Source organism: Eptesicus fuscus, chromosome 11, assembly GCF_027574615.1.
Source record: "Eptesicus fuscus isolate TK198812 chromosome 11, DD_ASM_mEF_20220401, whole genome shotgun sequence".
Taxonomy (NCBI): Eukaryota; Metazoa; Chordata; class Mammalia; order Chiroptera; family Vespertilionidae; genus Eptesicus; species Eptesicus fuscus.
Window position 1 is genome coordinate 3,916,671 of NC_072483.1, and position 23,755 is coordinate 3,940,425.

At 40.7% G+C, this 23,755-nt stretch overlaps 1 protein-coding gene across 2 annotated transcripts in view; it reads left to right on the forward strand.

Moving 5' to 3' along the window:
• Window positions 1-381: 381 nt before the first annotated feature.
• Window positions 382-23,755, forward strand: part of CNTNAP5 (contactin associated protein family member 5) — an 864,792-nt gene continuing 841,418 nt past the window's right edge. For both annotated transcript variants that reach the window (XM_028133206.2, XM_054723360.1), the window contains exon 1: window positions 382-463. In XM_028133206.2, coding sequence (XP_027989007.2) covers window positions 382-463 — 82 coding nt within the window. The remainder of the gene's footprint in view (window positions 464-23,755) is intronic.

Here is a 23,755-nt window from a genome sequence, read left to right on the forward strand (position 1 = left end):
GCGGCGCCGCGCAGCCGGCGCGCCTATAAGGAGCTGTCCGGCGGCGGGTGCTGATTGCAGCTCCGCATCCACCGAGTGGGCGCCTGTGGTTGCAGCTGGGTTTGGCTTTGCTTCTCTGGGCGGGAGCGGAGGGGAGGCGGCGAGGCCGGCGAGCACCGCCAGCGGCAGGCGCGGGGACTGTAGCGCCAGCCTCAGCTCCGGGAAGACCGGCTCCGGGTTGGGGAGAGCGTCCGGGCGCGGGATGGACTGAAGCCGCGAGTGCCTCTGCGAGGGGGTGGGTGGGAAGGGGTCCGCGGTGCCGAGAGAAGCTCACGGGAAGAGGCGCCGGGCGGACGCCGGCGGATTTGGGGTTCCGCTGGAAGAGAGCGCTTCGTCGGGGCCATGGATTCTGAACCTCTGCTGCTGAGCGTTTTCACTTTGCTGTTCGCCGGCTTGTGGCATCCGGGATTAACAGCGACAAATTGTAAGTGTGCACAGGAGCCCGGGTGTGGGGGAGATGGGAAAGCTACCGTTTGGAAAGACCAGTGCTCAGTTGTGTCTGCTCTGAGCGGAGGGGAGGGAAATGCTGATGAGTGTGGTTCCATCTCCCTTCCCATCCCAAAAGTTAGCGGTGCTCGAACGACCGGCCCCCTGGATTTTCTGCCCTCGCCCCACCGCAAAGTTCAGGGAGAAGGGAGGGGTCTGTGCCCTCGCCGCCCGCCGCTCCGCGCTCCAGCCCCGGTCGCCGCCGCCAGGGCTGTTCCCGGGAAGGCCCGGGTTCGGGTTGTCGGCGCCGCTGGGCTGAGCTCGGGGAGAGTCTCCCAGCCACAGCGCCTGGTGGCCGCAGCTCCTCTGCGAATGCGGCTGCCCAGGGTTTGCAGGGTGCCTGGTGCCTCGCAAGACGGGGCTCAGCTCTCTGCTAGGCAGAGGCGCCAGTTGGGGTGTCTTGCAACCAATGGACATCGTTTAGGAGGACAGGGAGTTTGGCCTAAGTGTCATGGCCCAGTGTGGTCAAACCACAAGACCAATGGCTGTCCCCGTTTTAGGAGGAGGCCCTTGGATGCACACCCCGCCTCACATCTTTGTGCCAAAGGACACACGAGGAGTGTGCACTGAATGTACACACTGTTCTCCAAGCTCTAACCTCCCCAAGTGCCGAGCATTTAATTTAATAGGCAGGAGGGCTGGACACCTGGGGATCCGCCACCTGCACTGTGTATTTAAAGAACTCAGTTTGTCAAAGTTGAATACATCTCTAGAACCATCAGAGGTTTAAGCTCGATTGCTCAGCTGCCTCTCTAGGCAGAGAAGGGGACGTTTCCAGCTCTGAAAACTCCTAAATGAGAAAGAATGCAATTAAGCCATCTGTGTTTTCCAAAGGTCGCTTACCAAGGCCCTGTTCCTCAGTTTTCTGGGCTTGCTCCTCTGTCTTCTGACCCCACCGGAACCTCAGGCACATTTACTTATACGTTCTAACACGGTTGCTTGTAATCTGAACCATTTCTGAAAGTGAGACAACTCCAATCCATGAGTCCCTCTTCTTCACTCCCACCTTCTTAGGTCTGAGAAGGCCTTGAGTAAGACACTCAAGGGAAGAGAATTCGACAATTGTTATTTACTGAAAACTCTCCAAAGCAGAGCCAGTGTTTCTATCTGTGATTGGAAATTGTAGACGTTCAGAATCTATAGTTAGTGGTAATGCCTTCTAAAGGCGTTATTAAAGTTTGAATTCTAAAGCAGTGCTGAAGAGGTCAACCTCTCTAAAAGGGAGGTCCTAAAGGCCTTAGATTAGAAATTGTTTCAGAGAACAGGTAAGGACAGGTTATAATCTAATATTTATTCTCCTCCTCCTCCTCCTCCTCCTCCTCCTCCTCCTCCTCCTCCACCTACCCCTGGTTCTCCTCCTTCTTTTCCTTCTTTTAAGTGAAATTGTTCCCATGATGCTTTACAGAAACATCTAAACCCTTTAGTAAGAGGAAGTTAGGCATGGAGCTGAGCTATGGCTCTACCTCCTGGAACACTAGAGGTCAGTATTGGCCCGACAATGCAAAGGTGCAGCCTAGAAATCCGTTTTGCTTGGGCACATTTACCTCTGAAAATTGTGAATATTCTGAAGACACACAAAGATGGAGTGAGCAGTAGTGGTGAAACAGGTAGAACATACTCTATAGGAATATGGTTTGGGCTTTATTACATAGTCCATTTTCTTAAGAGGAAAGGAAAATATAAATCATTGAATGGCATTTTCTGTAAATTAATTGAATTATGGTTAATATGTTATAATAATGTTTATAAAAGTACTATGGTATTAATTTAAGGCTCATGATTATCATTTAAGGCTCATGGTTATCATTACTAATGCAGCAATAAAGCTTATTCTGAAATTTAAAATAAAACTTTGTGATAATGAGCTTTAATATTTCATCACTGACAGTTTAATTTCCTTATTTCCAATCAACATTTCAATTGAATGCACCCTGCTTGCTAAATATTTTGGGGTCAGTGTTCCTAAAAAAATAATGATTAATGTTTTTGTTATGCTGAACAACATGGATTTAGTGAACAGTAGTCTAGCAGCAGAAAATTACTTCTGAACTCAGTACCTCTTGGTTGGCTTCAGACCTATGATGCAGAGCCTCCGAGGAAAGATGAAAATGAGCACTCCACACTTCTCCCAGATATCGATCGTCCTGCTCTTCACCCATCAAGTCCAGGGCCTTGATTTCCCAGCCATTCCAACCATTAACACTTACCTGCAGATGCTGAGCAACAGTCCATTTGTACAAGGGTATAAATTGTTTGGATAAATTCATTTTTTCAAGTATATTCTTTCTATATTTTGAAATAATATTTCATGTCATTTGTGACAGTAGCCTTGAAAATGGATTAGTTATCCAAAATGCTCCATGCTGTCTGTGTGCCTGTGAAGTTTGTTCAAGTAAAATCAACTTTTGTTTTCATTCTCTAATAATAATTGTGTGTGTGTGTGTGTGTGTGTGTGTGTGTGTATAATTTTATCATAATCTTGCCAAATTTGGGCATTTATCTGCAGGGGGAAAATGAATGCTTACCCAATATAGATATTATACATTTCTAATTAAATAAAGTTGGGTGAGAAGGCCAGCTACACTATAGATATTATGAATTTGTGCAGAGAATATAATTATCTACCAGTAATAAAAACTCTGAAATTCCAGATTTTCAGGATATTAAATAGCTACAACATATTCTTTGGATTTATCCTGAGGGAATTATTTAATTTAGATATGATAGGGTAGTGTCAAATGAAAAACTTTTTACATATAATATCAACTCATTTGACACATGAAGAAACAATGTAACTTAATGGTTAATTAAAGGGAAACCAGGATTTTGAAATGCCATGAAGTTCTAGCCCTAGTTATGCCACAGCTAAGATGTCAAATGCCCATCAGGTTATGCACCCTTCCTGTGCTCACATGCTTGGGTATAAAATAGCAATTGAGATTTGTATCTACCCCCATACAGAACAGCTGCTTATTATTTTACTGAGGATATTCTTCACATATTAGATATGTTGAAAGAATATTATGATGGGAGAACTTGCATTCAGAAGATAAGTGCATGGTACTTACTTTTTTTTTTTTAACAATCAGATGTTATGTGATTATAAAAAGCCTTAATTTCCATCAGTAAGTATTCTTTCTGTTTGTTGTTGCATATTAGGTTCACACAGATAATAACCTTGGGAGAGAAACACAAAACTCTTTATTCTAGCCCTCCATCATAGAACTTCATCTAAAATATACAAGGATGCCAATCATATTCATAGAGATCTTCAAATGAAGGGATGCACTGTAGCTTCAGTTATCTAATATTTATGCAAAAGCCCAATCAATAGGTAACATTACAAACAAACAAATACCATGTTGATTTCTTTCATCAAGAAAGTGTTTGCAGTATACTTTTTGTGGCGTTATAGTCAGCAGAAGTGAAGGAAGTATATAATGCTCATTTAGAAGAGTCCTAAAGATTTTCCCATGGCTGAATGGGCTTAATTTTGACCATCCATTTGAATTCTCTTTCCTTTCTATTCATATAGCCCCTATCTCCAAACCAGATTCCTGTTTAGACTATTGGAAATTTTAAAGGAAATACTAGACTAGCAATTTTCACACAGGGGACAGAATTATGAGACAATTTATATCCATAGGAATAAGCTCCCCGTCCCTTATTCTCAATCTAATGAATGAATGTTCTCTAAATTGCAAGTTTTCATTTTTCCCTCTTCCTTTTGCCCTTTTCCCTTTAGTGGCATCTAGTTTTCCTTTATTACATTGCTTTATTTTTCATTGGCTGTTTGTTACAAAACAAAATAATGTGATATATTATTTGAAATATTCTAAAAACCTTTAGAATGTGGTCAAAGACCTTTAGCTTATATGTCAGAAATATGCTCAAATATGGCTTTTATACATGAGCTAATTATCCTTGTCATATAAGAAAGTAGGGGGAGGGTCTGGTTACCTGAAAGACCAGAATAGCCACTCGCTCAGTAGGACTTTATATCGACTCTTCAGTGTATTGGTTTGGAGCCAATAATGACATTTTTAATGCAGAAGGGAGCTGTCTTCATTCATCAGCGCTCTGACACTGTCTGGCTGGTGTCCTTGTGAAGGTTATGGACTTATCCTAATGTTCTCGATGTATTAAATAAAGGAGTTGGATCAAATTATTATTAAGGACCTATCTCATCATAATGTATTCTTGTCTGCTGATGTTGCCTACTGGTCATTCCATTGGATACTTCCAGGATTATTGTACTCAAAATTGTTAAGCGATTTTATTTATAACAACAGCATAATAGGTTTTAATTTCTAGTAACTTCTTTGCACTTTGTGTCTCTCATTTCATATGCGAAGTCCACATAATTTAGCCAGGCAACACTACTAGGTAGATTTTATTAAATTCATTTTACAGAGGTGTACATTTAAGGTTAATAGAAGTTAATAATTTCTCCAGGTCCATAAAGTAAAGCAATGAAAAAAATCAGGTTCTGGAACTATATCTACCTATCTCCACTGACCACACTCTTTATAAGATATTAAATTAATCCCCATGAAGTTGGGATCTGTGTGAACATCTGTGGAAAGTTGCCTTGGGATTTCTAGGATTAGTCTCTGTAGCTCTATCCTTAGCAAAGGGCATGGAGTCCAGTTTCCACCAGAGCCAACTCTTAAGTCATTCTTTAAAGAAGCATCCAAACATTTGCAATCTATATCCGATGCAAGTAGCCAAGTGTTACAATGATGAGAGATAAGAGGCCTCACATCTGACATGTAACAGATGCTTTATTTTTTAAATAAATTTCTATAAAAATGTGATAAGGAAATGACATAAACTTGATAAAGACTTGTGACCACATACACACACACACACACACACACACACACACACTCACACCCCAATACCTGAAAGGTACCACTGTTGACATCATGTCTTGTCTGTTTATAGATGTTAGACCAAACAGCACTGCCTAAGACTAGACTTCATCGTGACCACTTCTTGTACATCCCCAAATTTCTAACTTTATGGAACTCTCACACTCCACAAACAAACCATGTTGTCTCTCATCTCCTCACATCATTTATTTGCATAACTTGTCTACTTAGTTTAGAATACCCTTTCCCATTTTTTATCTTCTTTCACTTTCTCCCAACTCTACACACACACACACACACACACACACACACACACACACACACACACACACACTTTCACCAGGCTGGGTCAAGTGTCCTTATATATTACTATTATATTTCTATGGCACTTCTTAATAATCTTTGTCTCCCTAATTAAATGGTAAGTTCCCTGATTATTATATTTTATTTCAATGTCTATATTCAAACTAAAACATTGGACAAAAGAATGGATGAGATAATAAATGAATGGTCTCCAACTAAAAAAAATATTTCTAAATTAAAATAATTCTATGGTTTATAGCTAGAATTGCTTAAATGTTTTTGTTTTAGATTTATTTTTAGACTGACAAGCATTACCTGTTATCGTTTTGGAGATGCCAAGGAGTACTTTGCATGTGGGGCTGTTGGGGAAAGAACAGACTCAGCTCAGATCCTTCTATTGGCCCAGCAAGCTGATGAAGAGCCCTGCACTCGCAGGAGCCCGCCTTTGCCATGACAGGGTTCTACTGACCTGTCAAGTGGTCATTGGTCCCTAAATGAAAAACCCTCTGTATCCATCTGAGCTCAGTACAAAGCTAGAGCTAACTTTATTAATACGTTTTTTTGAGTATTTTTGAAAGTTTAATGAGTATTCTTAAAATATATATATATAAGAACTCTTCTTCATAGTCCAGGCTCCAGTATAAAAGGGAAAAGTCTGGGTACTATTTAATTGGGTTTTAGTCGTAAATCACTAGACAGATCTTTTTTATTGCAAACTTACAACATAACCCAAATAACATTATTCTGAGTTTCCAATGTCATCTTATAAAACTGTGATGGGGAAGATTTAAGTGCTATTGGTTTGTGTGTGTTACTTGTTTAAAGAAATGAGTCCTTATTAAAGGTTTTATTTCCAAAACTCAAGATTGTGTTTTCTTTCAAAAATTAACCTGAAGAAATAAAGATGACTAAGAAGATACAATCCAGGTCCTCAAGGAAATTTGAACATGGGCATCCAGAAAAACAAATTTTTTAACATGTCAAAGTGATAAATGCTATAACAAAGTTAATCACAAGGTGTAATATAAGGTGGTTGGGGCATCAAGGCAAGCTCTCTGAGGGGAATGAAAATTAATGCAAGACTTAAATAAAGTCAGACTTCACTGGCTGGAGAAATGCAGAGATTATTATAGGCTTTCCATGTGAAAGTGTGAGAGAGGTGTATTGTAGTGACTCTGTAGGAGTGGCTCAGAGACAGAGGGACAGAAGAAGAAACTATAGGCAAGTGTTGGGCTCTTACATGTTTACTATTAAAGATATGGAGAGTCATTGAAAGATTTTGTACATGTAATTAGATATACAAATTCAGATTTCCATTTTTTTTAAATCACTGTGAAGAATAGACTAGAATGAACCAAGACTGATAGTAAGAAAACTAGTTAAGAGATTATTACAATAACTCATATGATAATTAATAAGGGCCAAAAGAAGGAAGTTTCAGAATGCGCAAAGTTTGCAAAGAATCGGAAAGAAAATAATGGCCAAGTAAATTCAAAACATGGAAGTGGATGAGCTAGTACATTCACAAAAGGCACAGATTGGTGGTTAAAATGCATTCTACAGCTGCTCCCATTGTTTTTGACAAATGAGAGCTCTAGATGCTGAGAGAGGTGCTCTGTTCTCTGAAATGAACCTCTTCTCTGGGAATACCAAATGACCAGATTCTCAGTGTGGTATATTTCAGATTTGCATGACACCATAGAGCATATGCTGTCTGTATCTATCATCTTGATGCATCTTCCAGTCTGTAAATTATGCTGGGTTTTGTCAGCAGAGTGAGAACTAGTCATTAAAGAATGTGTAATTAAACCTCCGCATCCCCCTTCTCATTCTGCCTCGGGCAGGGGGTGAACCGGGATCATTACTACCATCTCTGGTTCCTCAGTGAAAACAGGAACTAGGGGACTTGGGAGTGCCACATTGATTCTCTATCATTGGTGTTTAATTTGCATAAATTCCATGTCACTACTTTTCTGATGTCTTTTGTGCATATTCTTGGGGGTTGATTAATGCCATCTGTTCACAGGATCTGCTGAATTGATTGAGTTTTAAAGGATGACAACAGTAATGTTGAAGATAGAAAGTGAAGGGAAATGCCAAAACACCAATCATGATGTATATTATTTTTAACTATCCACCTTTGGAAGCAGAAACATTCCTCTGAAGATAGTCTAAAGAAACGTGCCTAACAGACATGCTTGTAGGTGTTAGTCTAGGCTACTGTTTACTTAATTTATATCTTCTCTCCCCCTCCCCCAACCCTTTATCCCTCCTTCTGTCTTCCACATTTTCCCTTCCTCTCCCATTCCTCTCTGTCCTGGGGCCATGTATTTGGGTGTTACCTCAGGCTTTTCTCTGAGCTCCTGATTATGATAAAATATGAGAGGAGCGGGAGAAGTCTGTTGGATCCAGGGCTGCCTTGTGAAACTCTACAGGCACAATCACCAACCCTGAGACCTCCCAACAAAGCCTATTCTGAGGGCAGGCCTTACGGGGTCTGCCACCCCGGGCCCTGGGAGAGCCCACCTGATATAGTAGTATCCCTAGTCATCTGTCCCCAGACAACTCTCTGTGAACTCCATTAGCCCGCTAAAGCTGTAAATATGGGGGAAAGCCATTCAATTTATAGAGATAAGCAATACCACACAGAGCCCCATGGGGATAGAAAATATAGGAATGTAAATCTATATTGAACTATACTTGACTGAGAGAAACACACCTTTTGCCAAAGAAAGGTTTATAGAAGAGAGAATACTGGGTATCTGAAGAGGGAAGATAATGTTCTGAGTTGAGGAAGAGCAAAGAATAGAACATTCAGGATGTCCAGGAGGAATGGCCCTCTCTCTCCTCTCATCTGGGAACCATGGGTAGATTCATATCCTATTCACTGTGGCTGGGTGTGAGCTGCAGGTTCTGGACAATCCATAATGGGAAGTGATAAGCTCTTATCCATTCACAGAAGGATAAGTAGTGAACGGCAATGGAGCTTTGTGGAGCAGCTGTGTTTAAGAAGTTCGCCCGGACCCACTCTAGTCTGCCTGGAGCCCGCTGAGTCACCTGGCACTGTGCTGTCACATCACAGTTTACCTTGGAGTGAAAGCTCCGCCAGGTGACAGGATTTGGGTCAGATTGTTCCAGATTACACACAGGCTGAGCTCACCAGGATATTAAAGGAGATTAATGCCTCTCATTGTACAACAATCAGGAACCTTTTGATACAATCAAAAGAAATGAAACCAGCAGATTGGAATGTTGGGATGTTGGAGAATAGATCAAGAAATGTGTCTCTTCCTTGGCAGGGTTTCTGTCCGTGATGGAGCGGTAACTGATATGGTCTTATTTTACTCCACTTTAGTCCTGTGGACATTTGTTCTTCCCCCACTGCTGACTTCAATTAACATTTGCTATATGATTTGTTTTTATGCTTTTCTGGTAGAAGCTAAAGCTTTTCAAACTTTTCCATTGAAGTTCCATTCACCGGAAAAGAAAAAAAAAAGTGCATAAGAACCCAGGGGATTTAATATTTAAAATATTCCTGAGTGAGAATGTGCTGGCTTGAAGGGTTAGGTAATTAACCAAAATTAAATAGGTAGAAGGTCACAGTGGGATTATAATACATGTTCTCTGACTCCAAAATCCATACATTATTTTCACTCAAACTGTTGTTTCCTTAAACCCAAAGTTAAGACTGAGCTATTCTTAAACTGGGAGGTGTTCAACTTTTCAGAGCCAGTCCTCTCCAATCTCTGGTGAAAAACGACTTCTCAGTCTAGACCTACAGATTTCTCTTAGTGTTTAGGTAATTCTATTCTAACCTTACAAGCAGTCCTTCACCCACACCTAGAAATCCCTGTGGCAAAAAGTTTCTGTTGGTGTGATCACTGTAAAAGTCAGTTGCATCATTTATTAAAACTCATACCATCAACTCTTTAAGGCCAGGCTCTGTGCCTGCAACTAATGGCCTTGGACTCAATGATCAGTGCCCGCCATTAGTGCACCTGCTCCTGTTTCATTCTCCCTAGGGACTATTTTCACTAAATGTCGTATTTTCATTACTACATCATACTCCAACAGTCCAAGAATTTTAGATAGATATTCTGATATTTTTAGGTTGATGCTAATGATGAAAACCTGTTAGTGATACTAGATCACAGGTTCAGTGGCATTCAGTTCTGTTCTCCATCTTCGGGCTGCAGAGTTCAGCCCACACCCAGCCCATAACCCCTTTCACCCAGTGGAATAGATGGGGAGGGGTTAACAAGTCCATACCCAATACCAGTACTCTTCATCACACACCAGGTGCTTGGTAGAGGAGGACCAGCCGGGGTGTGAACTGCTTTTATCACAGACTGCATGGGCATTCTTTGCTTTCTTCTCAGCTCTCCTGTGCTTGCTCTTCTGACCTGCACTTGTTCTTTGGACCTGCACTATTGCTTGGCATTGTTGTGAGTTCTGTCCTTGTGTCTTTTGCCCTCCTTTTTAGCTGTTTTCTTCTATTAGTTTTCAGAGGCTGGGTGATTTGTCCTCCATCCTGTACCCTTATAATCTTGACTCTCTCCCTCTATCAATGATGCTCTCAGGAAAGGACATAGGAGGCTCTGAAGTGGTTCACACTGAGGTGATTAATAAATGCTGGGTTCCAGCTCTTCAAAAGAATTAGTTTCAAGGAATAAGGCCTTAGTATTTAAACTTATTTTAGGAGCAGAACTTTTTGGTTTCCAAGATGAAATCATGTACAGAATTTCAATAAGCAAATACAAAGATTCTGCTTTTAGGAAGAAGGGGTAAGGAGTGCAGAACCCCGCCCTCAGTCTCCTCTGATCCTCAGGGAAGGCACGTGAGGACATCCACCTTGGTCCTCAGTACAGGCATTTCTCAGTGCACATTTCATGCACAAGCAATTAGGCACATGGAGGTTCCAGGAAAGGCGGGCTGGTACCCTCAACGGTCACCAATGCTTGACTGCTGGCCTTCCCGCCTGACTGTTTGCATCAGTCTGAGATTATTAACATTTTTAATGTTACCTCTGCCCAGGTGCCTATGATTAACCCTTTGGAAATCTGTTTTTCTTGATGTTATTTTATATAAGTCGCAGGGCAAGAGAATGTTACTGACATTTGCTGATTTGAAAAAAATAGTACCTTGTCAAAGAAACATCCCCTCATTTTGGTCTCCTTAGTTAATTGATAGTCAGTAACTATTCTTATTTTTAAAGAAAACTCATCTTGTGAAGACCTTTATATATCCACTCCCATCCCAGATATCCTCTTGGGACCTCCTCAAAAGAAGGGGTTTCATGCTATCCATCAGTGAATGACAGAAACCACTTGATAAATTGAATCAAAGCATAGACAGGTAAAGGTAAACCCAGGTGGAGAGGGCAGGCTTGGCTCAGGGGCAGTCTAGGGCCAATGGCTGCATGTGGGCACACAGGTCAGTGCCCCCTCAATATCTCATGTTTATAATGCCCCATTCTTGTGAGAGAAATGGAACTTGGCCTCCGTCAGTAAGGCCCTCCCAGGGACCCTAGTGATAATCAATGGACTAGAAATGATGAAAGATCTCAGATTAACTAAAAGTGTTGCATGTCTGGATTCAGTTTTGGTTTCTAATTTTGACTGGACTGTTAATTGTAGTCACAGGGTTGAATGTGTGCTTAGAGCACCATCCATTAGAAAATCTCATTGCATGTAGATCTACACAGCACTCACATATGAAAATAAACCCAAGTGAATGCAAGATGTTCTTTCTCTGTATTGTTGATGGAATTTCATATAATAAATAATGTAACATAGTATATATATATATATATATATATATATATATATACACACTACATATATGTATATATACATATACACACATATTCATACATGCACATACTAGTACATTCGAGTTTCTTTTGGTTTCTTTCATGGTTAACATACCAGGTGGCATTTTACATACGTATATATTCTACATGAACTGGGTTGTTTTTGTTTTTGTTTTGTTTTTTTGGTAAATGTCAAAATTTATTATTCCTCCAGGTCAATATTGATGTGGGTGTCACCTTTGTGAATATCTACCTCTCTAGATAATACATTGAAATGGACACCTGGATGAGAATGAATATTTATTTATTGGATGGGTTTTGCCAAAAGGATGGATACATGCTGTTGGGAGGTGTGCCGCCATGTTCCACTGTGGCTGCTGTTTTAGGGTGCCATTCAGTATGCAGCCTTTGAATTTAGATTTACTGTGGTTATTTTTTTATGGTTTTCCCCATATGGTTCTTTTATCTAATGGATAGAATGCAAAACTTCAAATATGTTCAGCTTGACATTTTAGCAACATAATCAGGAGATAATGATACTTGAGCATTTGGATAATAAGTGTATATGAGATTAATGAGCACCTTGCTTTGGAATTAATTTAGGCAAAGATACTGTTACCTGAGAAACACAAAGCTGCTTCCACAATGATCTAATTAAAGAATACAGGAAGAGACATAAAATTACAAAGTGGTTTCTTAGGTTTTGAGGTATTGACTTGTTATTTTGAAATAATCTTATGTTATGTCATGTGTTTTGGAGAAGTATGTGTGTGTATTTTTAATACTGCACCCTTCTTATTAACAAAAGTTAGTACCACATGTTTAGGCACCTTTGAACACATCAAAGCAGGTTGAAATTCTTTCTAAAACTGTGAGTCTACAGTAGAAATATTTCATGATCTAGGCAGCACTCTTTTATTAATTTTGAGTACTGAGTAGCTATATATATATATACACTAAGTAAAGTTTTGGCTTAAAAAGGTATAATTGTGATAGGGTCTGTATGCTGTAAATAGTCCAAGAAACATCTGAGCAAGTGAAACAAAAACAATTCAAGGGGGAAATGTATAACTATAGATGTTCTCACCCTTGTTAATACATTGTTTGGGGTAAAGATCTCTATCTGTTATGCATAAATATAATTTTTGTTGGAAAATTCAATTTGAGTTATTGAGTTTCTATAGATAAGTGTTTTGTAACTTCATTGAGGAAATATCATTTTGTATATGATGAAATAAAAATTCCCCACTTGGCCAATGAGTCTTGTGTTACACACCAGCTAAGATTAGAAACATCCTAGATTAGAAACTAAAGCCAAGAGAGCACCTCTGCACATGTATGTGTGTGTGTGTGTGTGTGTGTGTGTGTGTGTGTGTGTGTGTGTGTCTTAGGAGGGTTTGATTCCCAGAAGAAGCCAAAGACACTAAAGAGTCCTCTGTCCATGATATACATGTATATGTACACACATGCCTCACACAGAACTCATATGCTCCCACTGTCGACTACTTAGTTGGTGTTTCTCTCATAACAGAAATTAAACCTGGTAATATCAGACCTGTAGTTTATCAATTAGAAGCCATTTTTCCCAGAGGACATTTGGCAATATATGGAGACATTTTCAGTTGTCACAATTGGGAGTTTGCTACTGGCATCTAGTGGGTAGAGGTCAGGGATGTTAGTGAGCATCCAGCAATGCACAGGAATGCATCACACAGCTGATAATTATCTAGCCCCATGTGACAGTATAGACAAAGTCTGAGAAGCTCTGTTTAGATCTGTCATTCATGGACCTTTGCATGTTAATTGAAAAAACAACAACACCACCATCTCCAAAAATCCTCCCTTATAATGTCTAGTCCTGTACAAAGATCTGTATACTAGGAGAAGAAATAATGGTTCTGGCTGTGTGACTTTGAGCTTATTATTACACATTTTTTTCCAAATAAGGATGATGATATCTTCCCTAAGCCTGTACTTTTGTGAATAACACATGAGACGAAGAATGTCTTTTGAGAAGCTGAACTCACATGTTCACTTTAATTTGCATTATTCGGAGAAGTAATGGCCTGGCTATAATGTTCCCATAGTCTTTAACAAACAAGGGGTTGCAGGAGCATAGTGTGAGCAGGGATCATCTGGAATATCCTGGACTGAGAACTTCAAGGCTCAATTTCATACCATTTTCCAGTTTTTCTAGTTATCTTTTGGTTTAATTATTAGCCTCATCTTGAAAACCATCTGGCCAGGCCACCTTTGGCACTAGCTGAAGTTTATGTGATAGGATAGCATTTTCTAACTATTTGCCATTTATTCTTTATCTAGGACCTCTCTGGCATACCTATATATTTGAGAAGCTCTGAGATGAAACTAAAGGTGCCACAGCAGCATATGCAACTTCTAAAGTGACATATGGGCATGGCTCAGGAAAGGCCATCAATCAATTAATTCAGATGACATTTTGTACCTTATTTAGCAGCTCCAAGATCAGTTAGATAAGGATACTAGCTTTCATCTCTTATCTGCTCTAATCCAATCTTTAATTTTTAAAATAAATTAAATCAGACATACAGCCTTTGATTTGCCTTTTCAATGGAAATGGGGTGCTTGGGCTTGGCCTCTACTGGACTTCTACTTTTTTGAAAAGGCCGGTTACAAATTCAGAGGCTGAAGAGTTAGGGAATGCACTCTTTAGAGTTATTGTAGTCCAGCCATGACCTGTAGATTTCCACATTCCCTAAAAGCATTCCAGGTAGGTGGCTGCTTCATCTTACTTCTTTCTCATAAGCACACACCCACAAAATGACTTCACAGGACAGTTCATGTCCCTGATCCACAAAAACTATAATTTCCATAGTATCCTGCCTTCCATTGTACCCATCCATCTCCAGGTAGCACCAAACCACTCCCCTGAGGTCTGTTCACTGGAACATCTCAAATCACAGCTTCTCCCTTTTTATCATGATTTTTCTGTATATACCTAAGGACAGTATCCACATTTCACCCCCTACTCGGGATCAAGCCCACAACCAGGGTATATGCCCTGACCAGGAATTGAGCCGGAGACCCTTCGGAGCATGGAAAGATGTTCAACCAAATGATCCATACTGGTCAGGTCTATGGTCTTTATCTTTATTTCTTCTAAGATACATCTCTTCATCTTTGGACTTCCCACCATCAAGTTCCCTTATGTTGTACATATTCTTTTCTGTCAATATTCTTTTCAAAATATAATGTCTAGAATATAACACAATCGTTATTTAGGTTTAGCTCTTACTGCCTGGGTGTCACTGTGTGATGGCCATAAAGAGACCAGGGGTGCAGAGAAGATTCAGCTATATTTCACAGCAATATAAACCTTCCTGTCTAAAATGAATCACGCTAGAGAGCAACAGGAGCTTATTATCCACAGGCCACTATTGTCTCTCCTTTCTCTCACTTATGATTTATTCTTAATCGGTCCTCAAATGATATAGATGTTTCTCCTTACTTTACTCAATAATATCTTGTAGAATGTTATTTTGAGGGATTCTCCTATATTGGGTGAACTGTAAACTCTCATCTTACCTCTATCTGTACAGATCTTCTCTCCATAATCTAGTCTAGTCTTAATTCTTCAACCTTAATTAATTTTGCTATCCTGTAAACTCTGTAAGCCTACACAATATACATTAAAATTTTAAGCTCTTAATTATGTACTGATTTTGATAGGTCTCCATTTTTCTTTCCATTAATATTTTGTCCAAGTTCACCTCAATGTGTGGAATTACATTTTATGTAGTCTCTGTTTATAGTAATAATAGCTACCATTATTGACTACCTACTGTGTGCCAGACCTTATCATTAATATCCATTACTTCTCATCTGCCACACAGCCCTGTGCAGTTAATATTTCTTAAGAAACTTCAGTTTAGAGAGGGTAAATAATTTGCCCAAATATATACAACTATTATGCAATTTTATGTAGTTGACTTGAAATCTAATCCTGGTCTCTGATTCCAAAGAATTATGTTCTTTCCATTGAGGAGAGGATAATAGAGCCTGGCTAGGAGCTGAGCTCCTAATATCATTCTGTTTGATTGGTGTCAATCATGTTTATTTCACAAATATTTTTCGAGTTTCAAATTAGGAACTAATTTTAGCTTTTCGTGAAGGAACACTTTCAACTTCTCAATATAAACCATGGCTACTTTCATAGCAGAAGACAGAGTCCCACCAGCTTGAGGTTCCATGTTATGGAGTCGATGACTTATACTGGTTCCTACTCAGTAGTCACCACCTGCGCTTTTACTCTTGTTTACAGTTTTCAAAAAGCCCTATGGTTGCTTTAATCTCCTCAGTAATATGATGCTGTGAAATGATCATATTACTCAGAGTAACATTATCTCTGAACCCTTCTCAGCTGTAGCTTTAGCACCATCCACCAAAGAAGGAAGGAGTGATATTGAGGGAACACACAGAAAGACATACAGACATACACACACACATATGTGCTTATACGCACACATCAAAAGAAAAGCCCATCTTTCTGGAGCACCAACATTCTTCATGGCCTAAGAAATGCACATTATTTTAATATTAAAGAACACACAAAATTGATTCCTGCATATCAATTTTGTATCCTGCTACTTTATTGAATTCATTTACTAATTGTATTAATTGTGGTAGATTCTTTAGGGTTTTCTAAATATAGTTTCATGCCACCTGCAAATAGTGCCAGTTTTACTTTTTTCTTTCCAATTTGGATATCTTGTTTTCTTGTTTGATTGCTGTGGCTAGGATTTCCAATATTATATTGAAAATACAATGAGTTTGGAAGTGCTCCTTCCTCTTCCTTTTTTTTTTTTTGGAATAGTTTGAGGAGAATAGGTATTAACTCTTTTTTTAAGTGTTTGGTAGAATTTCTCTGTGAAGTCATCTGGTTCTGGGATTTTTTGTGTTGTAAGTTTTTATTTATTTATTTATTTTTTTATTACTGCTTCAGTTTCATTGCTAGTAATCAGTCTGTTTAGATTCTTTTTCTTCCTTGTTTCTTTTGGAAGCTTTATGTTTCTAGAAATGTATTCACTTTTTCTAGATTGGCATATTTGTGTTCAGTGTTCCTTAATGACCTGTTATATTCCTGTGGGTTGTAATATCTCCTCTTTCATGTCTGCTTTTCTTTATTTGGGTTCTCTCTCTTATTTTCTTAGTGAGTATTGATAGAGGTTTGCTAACTTTATCCTTTTAAAGAATTAGCTTTTTTCTATTAAGCACAGATTTGTTCTAGATTAGAATAAAAAATTGCATAAAATTTTCAAATAAAACATGAGATTTCAAACATGACTCTGGCTTCAAAATGTGTACCTAGAAGTTCAAGGTGAGTGTGCCTACTCTTCTCTGACTTAGAGACTTCTCAGGAAAACCTTTGTAAAGCTTTTCCCTGAATCAATCTCTATGGGCTCACATAAAGTTTTCTGGCTTGGCCTCCAGTTGAAAATGTCTTTCTTCACATTTTTTTTTAAAGATTGAATTACTAGGTCATGCTACAGAATGTTACTAGACTGTATGTACAGAATGTTATAGTTGTGTGTGTCTTATCTCTCAGCACCTCTGAAACAAAGGCACTATGTAGGCAGCAACAGCAATACTCACTTTCTTTTTATTCTAATACCAATTGTAGACCTATCTCCACTGCTGGCTTTCTGTGTTGGGAACGTGGAATGCATTGGATTTTACAGAAGGTCTGTTCCCTCACCTCACCCCCACCTGTCCCAGCCTTCTCACAGGAAGTCTTGCATGGGCTCTGCAATAGGATGCTTGAGGATTTTCATTTTGTGTTGCAGAATTGCTGCGAAATCCCTTAAACTGCACAAGTCATTTTGTATGTATGTGCATCTGTGCATTGTTCTTGAATAAAGGTCTTATGTTTTACCTGGTTTGCAAAACATGACCATGACCCAGAAAAAATGAAGAGGAAAAAACAGTGAGAGCCTCATTACCCTGCATGTCCTCAGGAGAGGAGAGGACAACACGACTCTCCATGCAGAGCAGTGCCTTTTGCCTCAGTGTGATGAGCGGCCTGTTCTCGCCCACCTCCTGACTGGATGGGTGTGAGCTCTGGGGGGACAGATGGGTGCAAGGAAGAGCCCTTCACAGGGCAGAATTGTCTAGAATGAAAAAGATGAGGACAGGAAAGGAAGGGAAACTGAACATTTCATGATTTCCAGTGGCCAAATGTGTGCATCACAAACAAGCTGGAATAACATGGATTAACATTTTTATTACAAAGAATAGAGACTCAAAATAAATATTCAAAGCCTGTCCCTTTGTCCTTTGCAAAGCCTCCCCTGGCATCCCTTTACAGAAGAGAAAAAGAGGGATGACAACAGCTTAATAGCTTGAATTTGCAAGGCTCTGAATATCCACCTGAAATTAGTTGCCCCCCACTGAGAAACCACTGAACTTGAATCCTTTTTATTGCATTGGAAGAAAGATGGCTGAAAGGCCCTTTATTTCCTTCAAATGCCAGGTTCTCACAGCAATCAGAGAATCCCACTTCTACTAGGTCAGGTTCAGGATGATGTTCTAGAGAGAGTGACAAACCACTTCCCTGGGGACAAAGGCTGCCCTGGAAGATCTTGGGGTCCTCTGAGTAATCCTGTGCCTTGTGCAGGGGAGGCCAGGAAATGGGGGAGGTGAGCTAGAGAGGGAGATCTGCCCTGGGCCCACATTTTTTATTAGGTTTATACTGTGATGACCTTTAAAATCTCTGAAGTAAGAGATTTCCTTTCTACTGAAATCTCCAAAATCCCAGAGACTGCCCTTGAGAGGGCAGCATGTTCAAATCACCTTTGCTCAATATCCACCATGGCCTAGGAACAGGATGCTTACCATGTGACAGCAATAAAAACAAGAAAAATTGCAAAGAAGGCCCAACATCTATGGAACACATTGTGGAGTGAAGCCATCCTGTTATTACTGTTGTTGGCATACAGACTCTTCATAACAACCCTGCATGGTTACTGTGTGTTGAACTCCATGTTAATGTAAGAAAACATTCAAACCTGTAAAGAGTTTTTGTGACTTTATTTGAGCCAAACTGTGGACAGTTGCCAGGAAGCAGAATTTCAATGAATTGGGATAATGCTCTGGAGAAAGGCAGTTTTTCACCTTGTTTTATACATTTCCATCAAAAGAGGAGACGAGACATAGGTGGGTTATATGAAATCCATTGATGATCGATTAGGGAAGTGGGAGAAAGTGAAACAGAGAAATCTCTCGGATTGGATAAGAAGTAAAATGGTAGACACATGCTTCTTTTACATAGGTGGGTACAGGATAGTTAACATTCAACAATTAACACGGTAACAATAGCAATGAGGGAATTTGAGTTTCCATCCTGGCATCCTGGCGCATTGGTAGTGCTCTGAGGGGTCCAGGAAAAAGGAAGGCTACAAGTTACCCTGACATTCCACAGGTGTGTTATCCTTGATGCAAAAAGACAATACGCTCAGTAAAGATCCAAGTTGATTTTTTTCAGGAAAAATACTGGCCTAGGACATAACTTGATCTCTAATTAAAAGTTTTTTGTTTCAAACCATCCTTTGTGGTTACGTTAGGTCTCTGAGGTGCCACACAGGCCTCCCCTGAGTGAGCCAGGTTAGCATGTGGCCCCTTTTCATCCACACCTAATTTACAGAGAAGGAAAGAGAGGCAGGAGGGAGACAGTCACTTGCCTAAGGTCACAGAGCTGGAAAGTGGAAATGTCAACACAGGCAGTTTGGCATTAGGGCCCTCAATCGTCAGGTCACAGGCTGCCATGATGGTCCTCATGTGACAAAGGAGAGGCTGTGTGGGGTCAGGTGAAGAACTGTGCAGGTTTGTCACAGCTACACACAGAGCTTGATTTTGAGCTTGGTCTGTCTGACAGCACATGCCTTTCCGATACAGCATCTCTTCATATATCCGCGTCCTGCATATCATATTGGAACTCAGCTCTGTAAGGGACACTGCACCTAATTCTGGTGCATGCACCCATCAATTAGAAAGGGTCAAGCTCAGCTCCATCGCCCATGCCATTCCCCTGGGCCTCAATGTTGTACATGCAAGTGCATTGAGTGACTCAGTAGTTAAATGGATGAGCTCCAGGCTCCTGACTCAGAATTGTGAAGTCTTCACAAGCCAGCCTCTCTCCCTGCTCAGTCACATTCCCCCATGCACTCAGCCTGCGCATATTGCGTGCTTGTTGTGAGCAGTTGTGCAGACTTGGTAAGAGCCAGTCTTCGGCTCATGACACTCGGTGTACCTGTCTAGGTTGTTGGCTAAAACACTCCTGTAATAAAAAACAGAAAAATAGGAGAAAACCAATCGGAAGTTTAATAGTATGAAAACCTCCTGTATACATGGGAGAGACCCAGTAAAGATGAGCAACTCCCCAAAATGGCCCAAGCCTTCACTTTAACTACTTTCTTCAGGTAGAGACAAAAGAGAAATGTCAGAGGAGGGGGTGGGGACAACCGATTACAGGAGGTAAAGGGGTAAGTTGCTTCTCCACTGATAAGAGTTTCTAGAGACTTAGTCTTCTTCCTGGTGCAGAGAGGGAGAAATTCCTACAAATGGAAATAATCCCGATAAGTATAGTAAATGTTTCTTATAAGAGCGTAGCTTCTTGGTTTTCAGAGCTTCTCCTGTGTCTGCTCTTTCTTAAAAATAACCAACTCAAGACAATCCTTGTGCCAAAGAGGCATTTTTTAGGGAGGGGTAATGTGCCTTTAGCATGGAGAGGTCAGGAGCAGAAGCCACAGGCCTTGTTTCTGGTGCTCCCTGTTCCTGCCTTTCCCATGCTTGCATGGAAGCACTTCCTCTTTGCTGATCTGTCATAGCTCTTCCCAAGCCTATGCTGTTTTCCTGGGTCCAACCCTAGTTCTACCCAAAAAAATGTAACCTGGGAACTGAGGAACCAGCTTTCCATACCCGTGAAATGATAATTCTTCTCCCTCTTGTTTTTTAGCAAATTTTTGCCAGATTCAATACTCACGTGTTGTTCAGTGGTTGCCTGTCCTTTTTCTCTGTACCTAGTAGGTGCTCAGTGAAAGTTTCGTTGGGCCATCCTGGCGCATTAACTGAGAATTAAAGTCATCATACTCTGACACCCTGGCTGGGAAATGAGCAGCTCAGGCACCTGGTTCCTCTCGGATTTTGGGGTGCAGCTCTGCACTGTGATGAAGAATACTTTCGACTGGCCCTAGCCTGTTTTGCTCAGTGGATGGAGTGTCAGCCTGTGGATTCAAGGGTCCCAGGGTTCAATTCTGGTCAAGGGCTCTTGCACAGGTTGTGGGCTCGATCCCCAGTAAGGGGTGTGCAGGAGTAGCCAATCAATGATTCTTTTTCATCATTGATGTTTCTCTCTCTCTTTCCCTCTCCCTTCCATTCTGATATGAATAAAAATATATATTTTTTAAAAAGAATACTTTCAACTGGATTTCAATTTCTCTCAAATATAAATCTCACAAACTGTCTGCAGCTTTGCTTACACTTGGCATGCTCTCCTCAGGGCACTGAAATGGAATTTATAGTAGAAACCAGCTCAGAAACACAAGCGCTCTTCAAAGTGTGCTATTTTGATGAAAGAGGCACCAGGAGAACATCGACAATGCTTCATGTTCATGGGTGGAGAGTTCTCCCGACCTGCAGCAGGTTAAATGTCCACGGTTACCACCTCCATAGTAATGCACACGATCGCCCAGTTGATCAAACATTACAGGTAGCTGAGGTGGGATAGGGACAGACATAGTGACAAGTGGCCAAATGTTTCCTGGTGATATTACATCCTATGTATAAATCGACAATCATTTGAGGCCTCATGAATGATAAAACTTCCTTCTCTCTTCTGAAAACACACATACACAAACACAATGCTATAGATAAACACTAAGTGTCCCAGGAGACACAAAGAACTGGCCTGAAGCTTGTTTCCGGATAAAGAGCTGATGCAGAGGCCCTCCTTAGTAGGAGCCTGGCCTGCTCCCGAGAGGCCTTCACCTGCTCACCTAGAGGGCTTGGCGCTGCCTGTACTCTAAGGCAGAGTGTTAATAGCAAGGGCAAGTGTTAATAGGGAGGCGCCAATTATCCAGAATATACTGAAAATCAATGTTGCCTCTCGTGTTGCACTATGGTGTATGGACATTTAAAATGGTTTATGATATGGCCCCAAACTTAATGAATGTTCTGTCTCTTAAAGAGGCTAAGCCTAATTTTAGCAATAAATTATATGGTTTGTAACAGAGAAGCAGGGGCATTAAAAACAGTATTGATTTGGGGCTTACATAGATGTGAGGTTGGATTCCCACCCACATAGTCTAAATAAATGCTCCCACTGCCTGTCTTTTCCTTTGCAAAATGGCTGAGATAATGTCCATGTCACAAAGCCTTGGCAAGGCCAAGTGGCATCCAGTTTGCCTGTCTGACATATGGTCACTCCTCAGCAAGGCTACGGCTGTTTGCTTTTCTTTTCTTATGGTATTCTTTTGCAACACACAGTAGATACGGTTTCTCCAACTGTTTTTGAAGAAGAACCAATCCCTCCCACATTCCTATCTCTGGCCCCAACTGTCCCAGACTAACACCTTTGTAAAGCAAAACAACAAAATAAACTACTAGAGAAGTAAAATGAAGACATAGCAAAGTTGTAGGAAATGCAGGCCAGCACTTGACTGTTGTATCCCACACCATGAAACATGCAGCCAGACTGCTTTAGGCTTCTCCGGCCACATGCAGACGCTCTGTGCAGTCTGCTCCTGCGCTGGGACAGGGGTCCTGGCCTGACCTGGGCTGCAGCGTGGTCTTCGCCTCACACTTTGAGAAGCTAACTGAAAGGCAGTGATAGGGGCCTTAAACTTAATTTGATTAAGATTACAAGTTACTGAGTTGATCTGTTTGAAGCCTTTAGTTCATGCCAATATGCACAGAAAGTTCAACCTTTATTTGCAAGTGATGATTAAGACCTGACCCAGGGAAGTATCGTGCTCACACAGACATCAAGGACAGGAGCAGGGAAGCACGCAGAGGAAAGGTAGCCAGACCCACCACGAGAGATAACGGAATGAGAGGCAGCCTGGACGTTCCTCTCAAACAAGGGTGCCAGTATTCACAGCAGAGAGGAAATAAAAATGAATGCATGCACCTTGCAGTGTAGAACTCTTAGTATTATATAAATTTCCATCCTAGTTTCCAACCAGCAGTTATTAATAATCATTTTGCTTTCTTGAGAGCGTGGAAATCATTGGCCCTGTGGTGTGAGCTTCCACGTTCTACCTGTTTCACTGCCTCTTACACTTTAATTCAGAAAGACCTATATAAATGCATAACTGTCTGTGTCACAAGCTCCTGCTGCTACAAGCCCCTCCTTGTCCTGGTTCTGTCGACCTCTATGAATTCAGCACTCCTTTCTAGCTCTGTGGTTAGTCTTGCATTTAATGTTCTAATTGTTCTGAAGTCTTGGCAGTTCCCTGCTCACACCTGGATTTTTCATTCATTTACGCCTTCTTTTGTTCATGGATGAATTTTCCCCTCCTCAGCCCAGCATCAGCCTCTACTTGCCTGGCTGACTTCTAATTATCCTTCAAGATTTACTTCCAATATCCTCCAGAAAGTCTCCCATGACTTTCCCTCCCCGTGTCCGGGCTAGATTGTCCTGCTCTGTGTGCCATACTTTCTTTTGCAAACCAACTACTGAACCAGCCACATTATTTTAAAACCATCTGTTTGTCCTCATTTCTTATTCATCAGCAAATGCCCAGGAAATGTTTGAGAACTGGCCATAATTGAGGTAGCTGTCCTGGCCATGTTGAGAGACACTAAAGAATAGACCTACATACTGATAAACCAAAAAAACAAAGTTTATTATACAAATTGGACTGAGGCAAAGCAGAACCAAGGATTGTCAGATTCACCCATTAGTTAAGCAAGAATGACATGATCAAGGCATTCTCTATATGCAGCCCCTCTCCTTTCTCCCTGTTCTCTGGCTCTTCTTTGATATAAACTAAATATATATACACACATCTCAAGTCCAATCAATGTCACCATCAGCTATCAGGGCAGAGTCTCCACTTCTGGGTAGCAAAGTACACAAGGGACATAAGTCTTGGTCTAGATTAATAGACAGGACACAGGGTTTGGGTTGAAATTTTGACATTGGTTTTTAAAAACTCAACAAGCTTTTGAACTTTATGAGTGTCTATTTCCTCAACTGAAAATGCAT